General features: G+C 53.5%; 1 protein-coding gene across 1 annotated transcript in view; it reads left to right on the top strand.

Moving 5' to 3' along the window:
• SPOCD1 (SPOC domain containing 1) overlaps window positions 1-13248 on the top strand; it is a 29949-nt gene extending 16701 nt beyond the window's left edge. Inside the window, exons 2-15 of the mRNA XM_032159054.2 lie at window positions 2068-2109; window positions 3153-3329; window positions 3629-3754; window positions 3906-3960; window positions 4276-4360; window positions 5163-5322; window positions 5447-5563; window positions 7047-7172; window positions 9507-9648; window positions 9846-9996; window positions 10326-10476; window positions 10997-11086; window positions 11363-11549; window positions 12495-13248. Of these exons, the coding sequence (XP_032014945.1) occupies window positions 2068-2109; window positions 3153-3329; window positions 3629-3754; window positions 3906-3960; window positions 4276-4360; window positions 5163-5322; window positions 5447-5563; window positions 7047-7172; window positions 9507-9648; window positions 9846-9996; window positions 10326-10476; window positions 10997-11086; window positions 11363-11549; window positions 12495-13186 (2301 nt within the window). The 3' untranslated portion in view covers window positions 13187-13248. The remainder of the gene's footprint in view (window positions 1-2067; window positions 2110-3152; window positions 3330-3628; window positions 3755-3905; window positions 3961-4275; window positions 4361-5162; window positions 5323-5446; window positions 5564-7046; window positions 7173-9506; window positions 9649-9845; window positions 9997-10325; window positions 10477-10996; window positions 11087-11362; window positions 11550-12494) is intronic.
• Window positions 13249-13948: the final 700 nt, after the last annotated feature.

The raw sequence follows: 13948 nt of genomic DNA, 5'->3' as shown, positions 1-13948 counted from the left end.
CTCCTCTCCTTTCCTTTATTTTGAGACAGCATCTTGCTGTGTCACCCAGGCTAGAGTGCAGTGGTGTGATCATAGCTCACTGCAGCCTTGACTTCTCAGGCTCAAACGATCCTGCCGCCTCAGCCTCCTGAGTAGTTGGGACTACAGGTACAGACCACCACGCCTGGCTATTTTTTTTTCTTGTTTTTGTAGAGACAGGGTCTCGCTGTGTTTCCCAGGCTGCTCTCGAACTTCTGGCCTCAAGTGATCCTCCTGTCTCGGCCTCCCAAAGTGCTGAGATTACAGGCGTGATGTGTCTCTTGGTGCTTCACAGTGTCTGCTGTGAAGATTCTGGATAATTTATTTAAATGTGTTGTTCAGTTAGCTAATTTGTTTCAGCCACATCTAATATGCTATTAAATCTATATATTGAGTTTTTAAATTTTAATTAAGATCGTTATATCTTTCATTCCCAGAAACCGTGTTTGGTTCCCGATCAAGTCTGCCCGGTTGTTTTTTGTAGTTTTTTTGTCCTTCACTCATGTGTTCGTCTCCTTCTTTTATTTCTGTAAACATATTATACATACGTAGTTTGTATTCTGGTCTGATAGTCCAGTGTTGAAAGGCTTCGCTCGTCTCATTCTCCTGCCTGTCGTTTTGGAGCCTCATAACGTGGACGTTAGGACCCCTGAGACGGGCCAGCCAAAAGGCTTTGAACTGCGAAGGACTGGTCTTTATATTCTTCCTGTTGCTCTTCTTCCCACACCCCTGTTTTCTTTGTTTTTTTTTTCTCCCTCTTTCTCAATTTACTTTTTTGAAAGGCTGATTCATTTCCATGGTTCAAAAAAACAAAAAAAGTGAAACTCATCTTTCCCGGCACCCGGTCCCTTCCCTACTGGCAGCCTGGGTTATATAGGTTCTTACAGATACTTCCTGTGATATTTTATGCGTATTCAAGCAAATACAAATTTTAAAATTCATTCTGTCTGTAACGCGAATGGTAGCACACCACACGTATTGTTCTGAACTTGTTTTTAATAAAAACTATGTTTCCGGTTATAAAAGAAATACATTCTCATTTTGAATAACATGAATATCCAAGTGTCTACAAGTAGAAAGTGAAAGTCTCCCTGGAATTTCATTCCCCAGAGATAACCTCTATTATGTATCCGTAAATATATGTTTACATAAATGGGCTTATGCAACAGGTATTGTTCTGTAACCTATTTTTTCTTTTTCTCCCAAGAATACTTCATGACATCTTTCCATGAATCTTTCCATGTCTCCACATAGCCCCACAGCTAAGTGCTTGGGCTTTGGGGTCAGACAGAGCTAGGTTCTAATAGTAGCTCTGCAGCTTAGCAGCTATAGGGCTTTTCAGATCCTCTTGGGGCCTCAGTTTCCTCATCTGTAAAATGGGGATAGAAATAGTATATACCTCATGGTGTTGTTCTGAGACCTTAATAGCATGAGTGATGTGCTTCTGTGGGGCCAGCTACTTCATAAGCCCTCAGTGAGTGGTAATTTTTATGATGACTTCCTTACCTTTTATAAGCCATATAGAATTCCTAGTACGAAGTGTCACCATTTATTAACCATTTCCCTTTGATGGGCTTTTTTTTTTTTTTTGAGACGGAGTCTCACTCTGTCGCCCAGGCTGGAGTGCAGTGGCACTATCCTGGCTCACTGCAACCTCCGCCTCCTGGGTTCAAGTTATTCTCCTGCCTCAGCCTACCGAGTAGCTGGGATTACAGGCGCTCGCCACCATGCTCAGCTAATTTTTGTATTTTTAGTAGAGACTGGGTTTCACCATGTTGGCCAGGCTGGTCTCGAACTGATCTCAGGTGATCCACCCGCCTCGGCCTCCCAAAGTGCTGGGATTACACGCGTGAGCCACGGCACCCGGCCTGATGGACATTTTTTTTAATTAACCATTTCCCCTTTGATGGACAACTTTTTGCTGTAAGTACAACTCAGTGAACACTGAACACACACCCTTTCAACAAGAAGGTCTTGTCTTTGTGAATTCCTGCTATGGGGTGGCTGGGTCCTCTGGATTCTAATCTCTGCATCTTCTTTCTCTCCAAGGAGGAAGTGAAAATACCCCATGGAGTGAAGCTTGTGTGTTACGTAGGTGTTTACGTTTTATTATTGCTTTTCTTCCTCCCTTGCCTCAGGTGGGGTGGAGTGGGAGGGCTCCTCCACAGCAGATGTGGAGATCTTACCCCACCCAGCCTGCCCTCCCCCAGTGGATCCTAGTGCTCCCCTCCCTCTGTAATGTTGGATCTTAGACTTTTAGTTTCCTGCAGACCTTGGAACCTGACCATTTCATGATCATTCATTCAAGGATTAGTTTTCAGACTCACCTACTTTTAAAACAATTCCCTGTGGTTTGCAATAAATGAAAAGAATTGAAACACACTTAAAATGGGCTAAAAGCTTAAAGAAAGCAAGAAAAGAGGAAGGAGAAGGGGGATCTTGTTACAACAACACCTTACTCTCTACCAGTCTTGGAAAGGTACACCTGCCAGGCTCAAAGTTAACACTGAGCTTCCTGGCAGCCATAGCAAAAAGCTGAGCAGGATAGATTCCATAGTTCACTAGAAGAACAAAATCTACTTTGTACCTCGAAACAGTCATGAAGGGATTTCTTTTATGGGCAATAGAGCAGTGATCAGCAGCCTTACAGAGTGTAAGCCTTGCAGATGCCTGCATTTGGCTGCTTCAAGGGAGAGGCAGACAACAAGTCAGTGACCCCTGAAAGGGGCATGACAGAGCTTTGAGCAGGAGGAGGTGGAGTCTGAACGAGGTATGTCCCTCCTGATGAGATGCATCTGTGGTCAGAAGAAGAGTGAGAGGGTCCTGGCACAGAGTCCAGTTAACTATGAATGTGACTGGGGGTTAAGGGGGAAGTTGAGAAAGGATGGGGATGGAGGCAGGCTCCTCTCCTGGGACAGAGGCTAGCCAGGTAGCAAACATTTACTGAACACTGTGCCAGGCCTTTTCCAAGCATTGGGAATACAGGGGGGACCAAGACAGGCATGTTCTCTATCCTCACGGAGCTTACAGTCCAGTGGGAGAGAGACGTTCAACAATTACAGGTAAGGCGAGCACTCTGAAGGCGGGGACAGAGGCTGGCCCTGCTTGCTTCTGAAGTGCAATCTCCCCCGCAGCTGGGTTCCGGGCCAGTGATCCAGCTCCTGGGGGCCATCAGCCACGGCCAGGCAGGGGGACAGCTGCCACCAAAGCTGGAGGTTCTAGAGGACTTGATGGAGGTCAGCTCACCCTCACCTGCCCAGAGGCTCAGAAGGAAGAAAAGGCCCATGGCGCAGGGCCCTGCTGGGTGCCAGGTACAGAACAAGTGACGTCATTTAATCCTGCTGAGAGACGCACCTTCACACCTGATTCACAGAGATGTCACTGAGGCTCAGAGAGAGGGTGCCACTTGTTCGCGGTCATTCAGAATAGCCAGAGGCAGGGTCAGGCCCCAGCCTGCATGGCTGGCCTGGGCTCCATGTATACTTCTTTCTGCAGCTCTGAATTCAGGGTGAACTGGAGGAGGGAGGGGCTGGGCCTCCAGTGCATCTGGGGAGGGAACAGGTCCTGGCCTCCACTTCCGGCCAATAGCTTGTCTGCTCCCTGCCCCAAGGTTTTCCAGCCTTCTCCTTCAGGAGGCACAGCAGGGGACCCTGGTGGCCTCTCTGACCCCTTCTACCCTCCAAGAAGCGGTTCCCTGGCCCCTGGCGACCCCAACTCGGACCCTGCATGTCCCCAGGTGAGTGCTTCTGCCCCGGCCATGTGCCTCCTTCACTAGAGCATGGGTCAGGGAGGACGTGGGAGTGGGGAGGTGACTAGAGGAAGCAGTGTCCCCTGGGCTGGAAGGCCAGGCCCACCAGTACAGCCTCAATTCCTCACCTCCCCTGCAGAGTGGCCCAGTGGAGGCTGAAGAGGAGTCTCTGCTGGAGCGGGCAGAGGACTCAGGTGAAGGGCCCTGGAGGGAGCCTCTTCTGCTTCCAGAGACTGCTGGGGTCTGGGGAGGACTCAGCCCAGCTCCTGGCTCCAGCCCCTGTGATGACTCTTCTCTCCCCGCATCCCATCAGCCTATAGCTCCTCCCCAAAGGGGCGGGGGAAGGGGTGGGGGCCACTGGCTGCCTGGGCTTGGCTCCCAGATGGATAGAGGGAGGGGTCTAGGTTCTGGGACCCCTCTCCTGTCTGCCTAAACCCATCAGCCTTGAGTCAGCCCCCTCCCCTTTCCCCTGGGCACCCCCGGGAGCCTGTGACACTCTCTCCCCACAGCTCAGCTCCAACAGGAGAAGCCATCCCTGTATATTGGGGTGCGGGGCACTGTTGTCCGTTCCATGCAGGAGGTGCTATGGACTCGGTGAGGCCTTGCTCCCCACTCCCCTGACATCCCAAGGGCCACCCTCACACGCCCCCGCCTCCGGGGCCCTGCCATGTCCTAAGAGCTTCTGGGTATCTGGCTAACCCCATTTGGTAGCTGTGCCAGGTCCCTTGCCCACACCAAGAGCCAGTGGAGAGCTGGAATTTGAAGCTGGGTCTCTCTGGCTTTAAGGCTGTGCTTCCCCACTTAGCTGCTGCAGCTCTCAGCTTCGGCTCAGGTCCATCCACATCAATGTCACCCGCAGCAAATGCTTTCACATAGTGAGAGTCTGTGCTGGGAGCGGCTCAGAGATCTGAGCCCAGAGCTCTCATTTGCTGATGGGGAGACCAAGGCTCAGAGAGGGTTGGACTTTGCAAAGGCCACACAGCAAGGCAATGACAGATGACACCGAGAGCCAGGGCTCCTTCCCTTCCCCTGACTCCTGCCTTACTCTGACCTGACCCCGGCTTCCTCCCCTCCACACATCCCGTGGGCCAGAGACGGGGCGCAGGCTGGTGAGTCAGACAATCGAGTTTCAAATCTTGCTTTTGCCACTAATTACACAGTTGTGAGTAAGCCCCTTATTTTCCCTGAGCCCCAGTAACCCCATCTGTAAAAGGAGAATGATCCTATTTCCTCCTCGCAGAGTTGGGGTGAGAATAAGTAGGTTCCTGCAGGGAAACACCCACGACAGGAACAAGTTGGCCCAGACCCTGCTGCCCACCCATCTGCCTTCCTCTGGGACTAAGTGCCTGGAGAGCCTTCTGGGCTCAGTGCCCCTGCCCTGCCCTGGCCTCCACAGCCTTCGGGAGCTCCCAGACCCAGTGCTGAGTGAGGAGGTGGTGGAGGGCATTGCTGCTGGCATTGAGGCAGCCCTCTGGGACCTGACGCAAGGCACCAATGGCCGGTACAAGACCAAGTATCGCAGCCTGCTGTTCAACCTGCGGGACCCCAGGAACCTGGTGAGCAGGGCTTTGGGCTGGGCTGGGTCCCCTCTCTGAATCTCAGAGCCCCCGCAGGATGCTAGGGTCGGGGAGCTCTTTCAGTGTGTGGTGCAGCCCTGCCCCCTGCCCCCTGCCCCCCTAGGACTTGTTTCTCAAAGTGGTTCATGGAGATGTCACCCCCTACGACCTGGTGCGGATGAGCTCAATGCAGCTGGCCCCCCAGGAGCTGGCCCGCTGGCGGGACCAGGAGGAGAAAAGGGTGAGTGCTGAGCCCAGTCAGGATGGGAGGGGATGTGGGGGCAGGGTGGGTGGCCTGAGAATGGAAGAGAGAGAGACGGAGACAGGGAGGGAGGGAGGAGGAATTCAGAAAGACAGAAACAAGGAAACAGAGAAGGCAGACAGGGAGTCAGAGAGACCCTCCCCACAAGAGAAACAGGAGAAGGGGTGGAAATGAAAGGGACTGGGGATGAAGAGCTTGGTAGAGATGTGACACTTGTTTTTCAATGGAGCTGGACTGTAGGGTGGGGGGCTTGGGGGAGGACTGTGGTGAGACCTAGCGTCTGGAGTCCTGAGGTACCTCTTCTCCGATCCCAGCTTCAGATGCCCTGGGAAAGACTGGAGGTCTTCCTGGTACCCCAGGTTGGGGGAGGGTCCCCATAGCCCCCAGGATTCACAGCTGTGTCCCCATATACCCTGTGTCCATGGGTCTCTCCCTGCCTGGGAACTGCTGTGGGATAGGGGAGCTGTGGCACTGAGCAGGCTTTGGAGAAGGCTCACCTCATGTTTGTTGGTGGCCCAGTGAGAGAAGAAGGGACTGATTTAGGGGCTGAGGCCACTGGGATGGGGCGAGGCACTCCAGCCCCTGCTCTGGAAGACATTGAACTGATTAGAATGAATAACCAGAGTCCATCAGGTGAATCCATCCACTATAGGCTGAGCTTCTGTCCAGGCTCTATGGGGGCCAGGGATCAGGACTGGCTTTGTAATTTGCGGGAGCCAGTGCAGAATGAAAATGTGGGGCCCTTTCTTCAACAACTGCTAAGAATTTCAAGGTGACAACAACAGAGCGCTAAACCAAGCGTGGGCCTCCTAAGTGCAGGGCCCTGTGCGATTGCACAGATCTCACGCTCACGAGGCTGATCCCACCTGGAGGAGCAGACCCCCTGTCCTCCAGGGGTTGTTAGAAAAGGAGAGACAGGTTTTCAGGAAGCATTGCAGATAGAGTGACATTGGTCGACAGTAAGACTCACAACTAGCATTTACTATGAGCCATGTTCCAGGCTAAGCACTCTATATATGTTGTTTAACATAGTGCTTTAAATTAAATCCCCACAGAACAGATAAACTGAGGCTTAGAGCAGCTAAGTGCTTGCCCCAGGCCATACCATCTTATGAATCTTTATTAGTGACCCAGTGGGAACTCCAGAGCCTGCACTCTTTCAGCAACACCACACCCTTCCCAGAAAAGGATGAGGTACAGTCAGAGGTTGAATTGACCGTGGGTGAAAGCGAAATCCAGGAAGGCTTCCTGGAGGAGGCAGGACTTGAAGGGTGAATCAGTGGAATATGGAGAGGTAGCGCTAAGGGTGGAGGGCTTCCCAGAGGAGGGGTATGGGGGAAGTAAAAGTGTTGAGGAGGGGAACCACGAGAGAAGGGCCTCAAGGGAGGAAAGTGAGCACTTGGGCTTTTGATGGCCAGAGGCCCCCTCACTGGGCTCAGCTTGGGCTGCTCCACCTCTTCAGGGCCTGAAGATCATTGAGCAGCAACAGAAGGAGCCGTGCAGACTTCCGGCCTCCAAAATGACCCACAAGGGCGAAGTGGAGATTCAGCGGGACATTGACCAGACGCTGACCCTGGAGGATCTGGTGGTAACTTGGAGCCTGACCTGATGCCGGGCAGAGCCCATGCCTGGGGGTCCCACGCCTCGCCTCACCAGCAGTGTGGCCTTGGGCATGTCACCTGACTGCTCTGAGGCCCACCTTGTTTGTGATAAAACGGGGACAGCGATCCTTAACGCATAGGGGAACATGGGGTGGGACAGTGCTGCTGGCACAGGCCTGCCAGTGCCTTATCACTGTCGGTCCTCCTCCTTTTGGCCTCACCCCAAGGCCCCCACATGAGTGGTATTAAGTCCCATCATCATAGTCATCCCCAGCCTCAGGCATGCTGCCCAGATCTCTGCTGGGAAGCAGCAGGCTGCGCTGTTCCAGGCAGTGACTTTTTCAGATGGAAGGAACGAAGACCCACTGTATTCAGTGGATCGGTTTAGGGATGCTCCAGGCAGGGAACCACCCGGCACCCTGGCAGTCCATCCAGAGGGCCTCCTGGAACTTGTCCTCAGACCTGGAAAGCCAACGGGAGTGACAATAGTCTAGGGCTCTTGGCGCCGAGGATCTGCTCCATCCTCAGGTCCATGCTGCTCCTTCCTCCCCCTTGGCCCCGGCTTGCACATGGCCTGACATGGTGGCTCAGCAGCCCCAGAATCCATGAAGCCATCATCTCAGACTCCTGGAGTTGATTAGAACTTTCCCTTGGCTCCCTTCGGTCACTCTTCGAAGGCCACTCTGGCTGTAGTTGAGTGTTCTGTGTGGGTCAGATGTTCACCTGAGTCTCATCAGCTGCGTGTTCAGGAGAGGGGTGCAGGGCAGGTCCCTTTAACTATATTCAGTCAGTCAGTATATTTATGGGGCACCTGCACGGTTCTAGGCACTGGGGAAGTGACAGTGAACAGACAGAAATCCCTGCTCCCCACTCCTGCCACTAATATTCAGGCCAACGACTGGGAGAACCTCTGCCTGTGCCAAGAGGATCCCTAAGGGGTGTGGCTGCTCCTCAGTCTAAATCAGTTTGTATTCCCTGAACAAACTGAAAGGCAATGTAGGAGAAAGACGTAGATATTCCCAGAGAGGAAGAGAGCGAGGAGGTGGGAGGGGAGGGGAGGGGAAAACAACACATGATAACAATCTTCACTGTTTATTGAACACCTACTATGTGCACCTTTTACAAGCAGTGTCTCATTCGCATCTCACAATGGCCTAGGAGGTCGGTGCTATTCGCTGCCCATTTCTGGGATGAGGAACCTGGCGCCAAGGTCACATATGTGCGGTGGGGAAGCTGAGATTTGAACCCAGGCTGGCTGACTCCAAAGCCTGTGCTTTGAGACTGTTCTGGAGGTGGCTGATAAGAGTAGAGTTTCAAAATCTCTTTAAACCTTGCTAAAGCAATGATTGTTTTATGTTTAAAGCTATTTCTAGTATGAGGAAAAAAAGTGATTTGGCAATAGACGTCAGGAGTCTTTAAAATGTTCCTTCTCCCTGATTCTGTCATCTGCTTCTGAAATCTTGTCCTAAGGACATAATTTAAAGTTTAGGAAACTACTTTCTGCACAAAAATGTCCTCAGTGCTCTTTAGTAATAGTGAAAACCTGGAAATGACCCAAATGTATAGCAACAGAGGTGAGACGTCCACTCCAGTCTCACCCCGTCACAGCAGTGTCTGCGGGGACTATATGATGTGACGAATGCCTCTGCTATTATTAGGGAACAAAGAGAGAACACTAAGTTGAATATTTGATCCCAGCTGTTTTAGGAAAAGGACCCCCAAACCCTGCATATAGAAAAAGATTATAAAGGGCCGGGCGCGGTGGCCCACACCTGTAATCCCAGCACTTTGGGAGGCCGAGGCAGGTGGATCATGAGGTCAAGAGATTGAGACCATTCTGGCCAACCAACATAGTAAAACCCCGGCTCTACTAAAAATACAAAAATTAGCTGGGCGTAATGGCACATGCCTATAGCTACTCAGGAGGCTGAGGCAGAAGAATCGCTTAAACCCAGGAGGCAGAGGTTGCAGTGAGCCGAGATCGAGCCACTGCACTCCAGCCTGGGCAACAGAGCAAGACTGTCTCAAAAAAACAAACAACAACAACAAAAAAAAAAAAAAGAAAAAAAAGAAAAAGATTATAAAGGAATACTCAGAATATCAACAGCGGTCTCTGAGTGGTGGGACAAGAAGTGATTTTCTTTTTAATTTTCAAGTTTTGGTGTTTTCCAGATTTTCTTTATGAGTTCACAGTATTTTGGTAATAAAACAACATTTATTATTGAGAAAAATAAACCACATCCTGGGGCCCCCTACCCATGGAGGGCTCCTGGCATCCCCAGCCACCTTCTCAGCCTGCCCCTCTGTCTTCTGCCTCCCAGGGACCGCAGATGTGCATTGACTGCAGCCCACAGGCCCGGCCCGTCGCATCAGAGGACACCATAGGGCAGCATGACCACCACTTCTTAGACTCCAACTGCCGCATCTGCATGGGGGGGGGGGGGACACGGGAGGGGTGCAGGGGTGGCGGCCGGGCTGGGGCTGAGCGTGCAGTTCAGCAGCAACAGGGATTTGTGGCCTGGGGAGAGGGTGGCAGAGCGGGGGTGGCCGTGCCCCAGGTCACCTAGAAAAAAGCCTGGTTCAACCCTGGCTCTAAAGCCCTGGGCTGGCGTCAGTGCTGCTGCTGCCCCTGTTTCAGCTCCTGCCTCTGCTATTTGCAGACTGGGAGCCCTCAAATGAGCTGCTAGGCTCCTTCAAAGCCGCCAAGAGCTGCGGGGACAATATCTTCCAGAAAGCCTTAAGCCAGACTCCTATGCCTGCTCCAGAGATGCCCAAAACCAGGGAGTTGCCTCCCACGGAACCACAGGACAGGTGTGGGGTTGGGAGCAGGGAGGTGGCTAACCCAGCAGGGTTGAGGGGGAGGCCACCACCTGGGGCAACAGACATAGCACTGGCTTTTTCTGTGTGGCCCTGGGCAAGTCTTCCCGCCATTGGGAGCCTCCCTTTCCCCATCTGTGCAATGGAACTAATCATCCCAGCCTCCTGGCAGCCTCCTGGCAGCCCCCTGCACAAGGCCAAGCTTGGCCCAGTGTTCCAGCCCCCACAGTGGGGACACAGAATCTGCTCTGAAAAGAAGGGAGGTGCTGGGGAAGTCCTCATGGCCTGGTCTGTCTGGCCCTGTCTTCTGTCCCTCCCTCTAGGGTCCCTCCATGTGGGCTCCAGGTGCCCGCTGCGCCCACAAAGGCCCTGCCCTGCCTGCCGCCCTGGGAAGGTGTTCTGGACATGTTCTCCGTCAAGCGCTTCCGGGCCAGGGCCCAGCTGGTCTCGGGACACAGCTGTCGGCTTGTCCAGGTGCACCTGCCCCCCTCACCAGGGAGTCCCTTACACACTGACCAGCCCAGGCAGCCTCTCTCTCTCTCTCTCTCTCTCTCTTTCTCACTCGTGCATTCCAAAACAAGTCATGGGCACCCCTCTCTGTGCCTGGCCCTGTGCAAGGCATGGGGGCAAATGAGATGTTGGTCCCATTCCTACAGAGACAAACAGGGTGAAGGACTCCCTGTCACCCATAGCAAGGAGGGCCCAAAGGAGGGTTTTAGGACTGATCGTTGAGTGGCTTAATGATCAGCTACAGTGTCGGATGAGGGCAGAGGGTAGAGGAGGGAGGGAGGGGCTTTGGAGAAGTTGTAGATTAGCCAGTACAGGCTGTAGACCTCCATGGGGCAATTAGAGCTTTCTGGGCAGCCACCGAGGGTCCTGGAACACCGCCCGCCCATCTTTGCCACAGGCTGCAGGCTTCCAGGTGGCTGGGAACGCGTCCACCCCGAGTGGGTGGGAAGCTGGGGGGCTGACTGGCCATCCTTCCTGCCCCCAGGCTCTGCCCACCGTGATCCGCTCGGCAGGCTGCATCCCCTCCAACACTGTCTGGGACCTTCTGGCCAGCATCTGCCCAGCCAAGGCCAAGGTACCTGCCCACTCTTGGGCACCCCCTCTTTTCCTAGCACCTTACTCCCACCTCCCTCTCCACTTCTAGAGCAGAGGCCTGGCTTGGATATCTGGGTCTAGTTCCCAGAGTGACTGCAGACTCACTGTGTGACCCTGGGCAGGTCCCTCTGTTTCCTCCTCTGGAAGATGGGGACATACTTTCTCATGGGGTTCTCAGGGGTTTCAGGGAGCCCAGGGGTGTTGGCAGGAGCAGAGGATGACTGCGTTTACAGCTGCTCTCCTCCTGCCACCGCAGGACGTCTGTGTGATCAGACTGTGCCCACATGGGGCCCGGGACACCCAGAACTGCCGCCTGCTCTACTCGTACCTCAATGACAGGCAGCGCCACGGCCTGGCCTCCATGGATCACATGGGGATGGTCCTGCTGCCCCTGCCTGCCTTCCAGCCCCTGCCCACCAGGCTACGCCGTCTGGGGGGCCCAGGTGAGTGCCCAGTCCCCATACCAGACCCTGCCTCTGCTCACTTGGTGACCAGACCAGGCACGGTTGACACAGTCACCCAGCAGAGGCAGGCACATCTCAGAAGGGAACTCCTCACCCAGCCAGGCAAATGTGAGAACAATGACAGCAATAGCTCACGCTTGGATATCATGAACTGCGTGCCAGCCGTTGTTGTGAAAGCTTTACCTAGATGAATTCTTGTAGTCTCGAATCACCCTATGAGAATGGTACTATTAGACTAGACTGTGCATCTCATAGACGAAGAAACTGAGGGAGGAAGAAGGCAAGTGACTTGTCCAAAGTCACACAGCCAGTCAATAGCAGAACTGGGCTTCACTCCCAGGCAACATGGCTTCAGAAACCTGGCCCCTAACCACCACACCGCACTGTCGCTCAGGGTAGGCACCCCTGAAGAGAAACTCCAGGGACAGCCACATTTGACCCAGGCAGCAGGACAGAGGCAGGACCTACACACACTTGACTGTAAATGTCACCTCAGAGAGGAGGGAGGGATGTTTCACCACGGCCACGGGGGCCGAGCTCGGCCTCTGTGCATGGACACCCTCCACCGTGTGGCTCAGGAAAGCAGCGAGGGTGGCGGTGGACGCTTTGCCCACCCCTGAGCAAAGCGCTTGGCCTTTTGGGGCTCCATGTCCTGAGACAATGAGGTAGACTTTGAGTCTGTAGAGTCTTCAGGTCAAACCATCCGTACCCCAGCCTCAGCCAGATGAGCCTTGATCCCGCAGAGCTCAAATCTTCCAAGACAGCCCCACCTTCCTACTTATTTTCCCAGCATCTCATGGGCCCCATCTCACTGTGGAGAAGTCCTTTCTGGGATCTAGCCTCCAGATCTGCTGCAGCTAAGCTGAACACAGTTTTCCCCAACAGGCCTTTGGGCTCTTCCTGTCTCCCCTCTTCTTTCCCCAGGTCTGGAGGTCACTCACTCAAGTCTGTTGCTGGCTGTGCTGCTCCCCAAGGAAGGGCTTCCAGACACAGCAGCGTCCAGCCCCTGGTTGGGGAAGGTTCAAAAGATGGTCTCCTTCAACAGTAAGGTGGAGAAGAGATACTACCAGCCAGATGACAGGAGGCCAAATGTGCCCCTGAAGGGCACCCCTCCCCCAGGAGGTGCCTGGCAGCAGAGCCAGGGCAGGGGCAGTATAGCTCCAAGGGGAATCTGTGCTTGGCAGAGGCCCCCCAGAGGCAGGGGGAGGCTCTGGCCAGAGCCTGAAACCTGGCAGCGTCCTGGGCGAGGGCAGGGGCCCCCAGAACCAGGCTTGCGCCAGTCCCAGCATCCCTATTCAGTAGCACCAGCTGGTCATGGCTTTGCCTGTGGCCAGCACTTCCATAGGGACTCCTGTCCCCAGCAAGCCCTGCTCCGGCACCTCGAATCCCTGGTGACCATGAGTCACCAGCTCCACGCCTTACTGTGCCCCCAGACCAACAGCTCCATGCCCCACCCTCTGCAGCATTTGTCTAGCCCCCTTGCAGCTCCAGAGCCCCCTGACCCAGCCCCTGACTCCTCTTTGGGGCCTACAGATGAAGCTGGCTCTGAGTGTCCCTTCCCTAGAAAGGCTGACCCTCCTTACCCACCAGAACAGGGGTTTTCATGCCCTCACTAGTGTTGAAGCCTGTTCCAGAGAGAGGCGGGACTGCAAGGAGAGGATGGTCAGCTCTACCCACCTGCCCTGTTTGAGCTTCCTGTTTGACAATGTTTGCTGTTGATTTTTTGTTCAGTAAAGAATTTGGCAAAATTTGGATTGCATCTGCTAGCTGGTCAGGAGAGCCCCTGGTCCTGGTCAGATGTGGGTTGAGTGGGTGTGTCAGTGTGTGTCTTGTGCACAAATGTGCAGCCTTGCTCATTGCTGGTCTGAGGTCCTGAACCATCACTGTGCCCCAGGGCACAGCTATTGCCACGGTGGTTTCTGGAAGCATTTTGCAAGTATTCTGAACTAGGAGGAAGAGGAGGTGGTGGGAAAGAAAGTAGGACCGAGGTTGGGGGTGGAGAGAGAAATGGACAGAGCCTTTTGGAGGGTCACAGACATCCAGACATCAAGAGATTGCTAGAGAGGAAAAGATGAGCAAGTTGCAGTGGTTTTTAAATTTTTCAGTTAATACTAAGATTTTTTTCCTTTGACTAGATGGGGAAGGATAGTACATACCTCCACCATATTCCCTCCGAGTCTCTGTGTCTGTGCTTCTGGGGGATCTCTGTGCACTAGTGTGCCTGCAAGCATGAGAGAGTCTCTGTGTGAGTTTCATGGCCTGCCTGTGTGTAGGTCTCTGTTGAGGAAGTCAGGAGATCCAGATTGGGTGATTCCTCTCTGTATCTCTTGCCAGATTCCAGAGACTGGTGTTAGAAAATGTCAAAGGTCTTACTTTGG

Source organism: Hylobates moloch, unplaced genomic scaffold (genome assembly GCF_009828535.3).
Source record: "Hylobates moloch isolate HMO894 unplaced genomic scaffold, HMol_V3 SCAFFOLD_8, whole genome shotgun sequence".
Taxonomy (NCBI): domain Eukaryota; kingdom Metazoa; phylum Chordata; class Mammalia; order Primates; family Hylobatidae; genus Hylobates; species Hylobates moloch.
The sequence above is the reverse complement of the archived record's forward strand: the minus strand, read 5'-3'. Positions and strand labels throughout refer to the sequence as shown.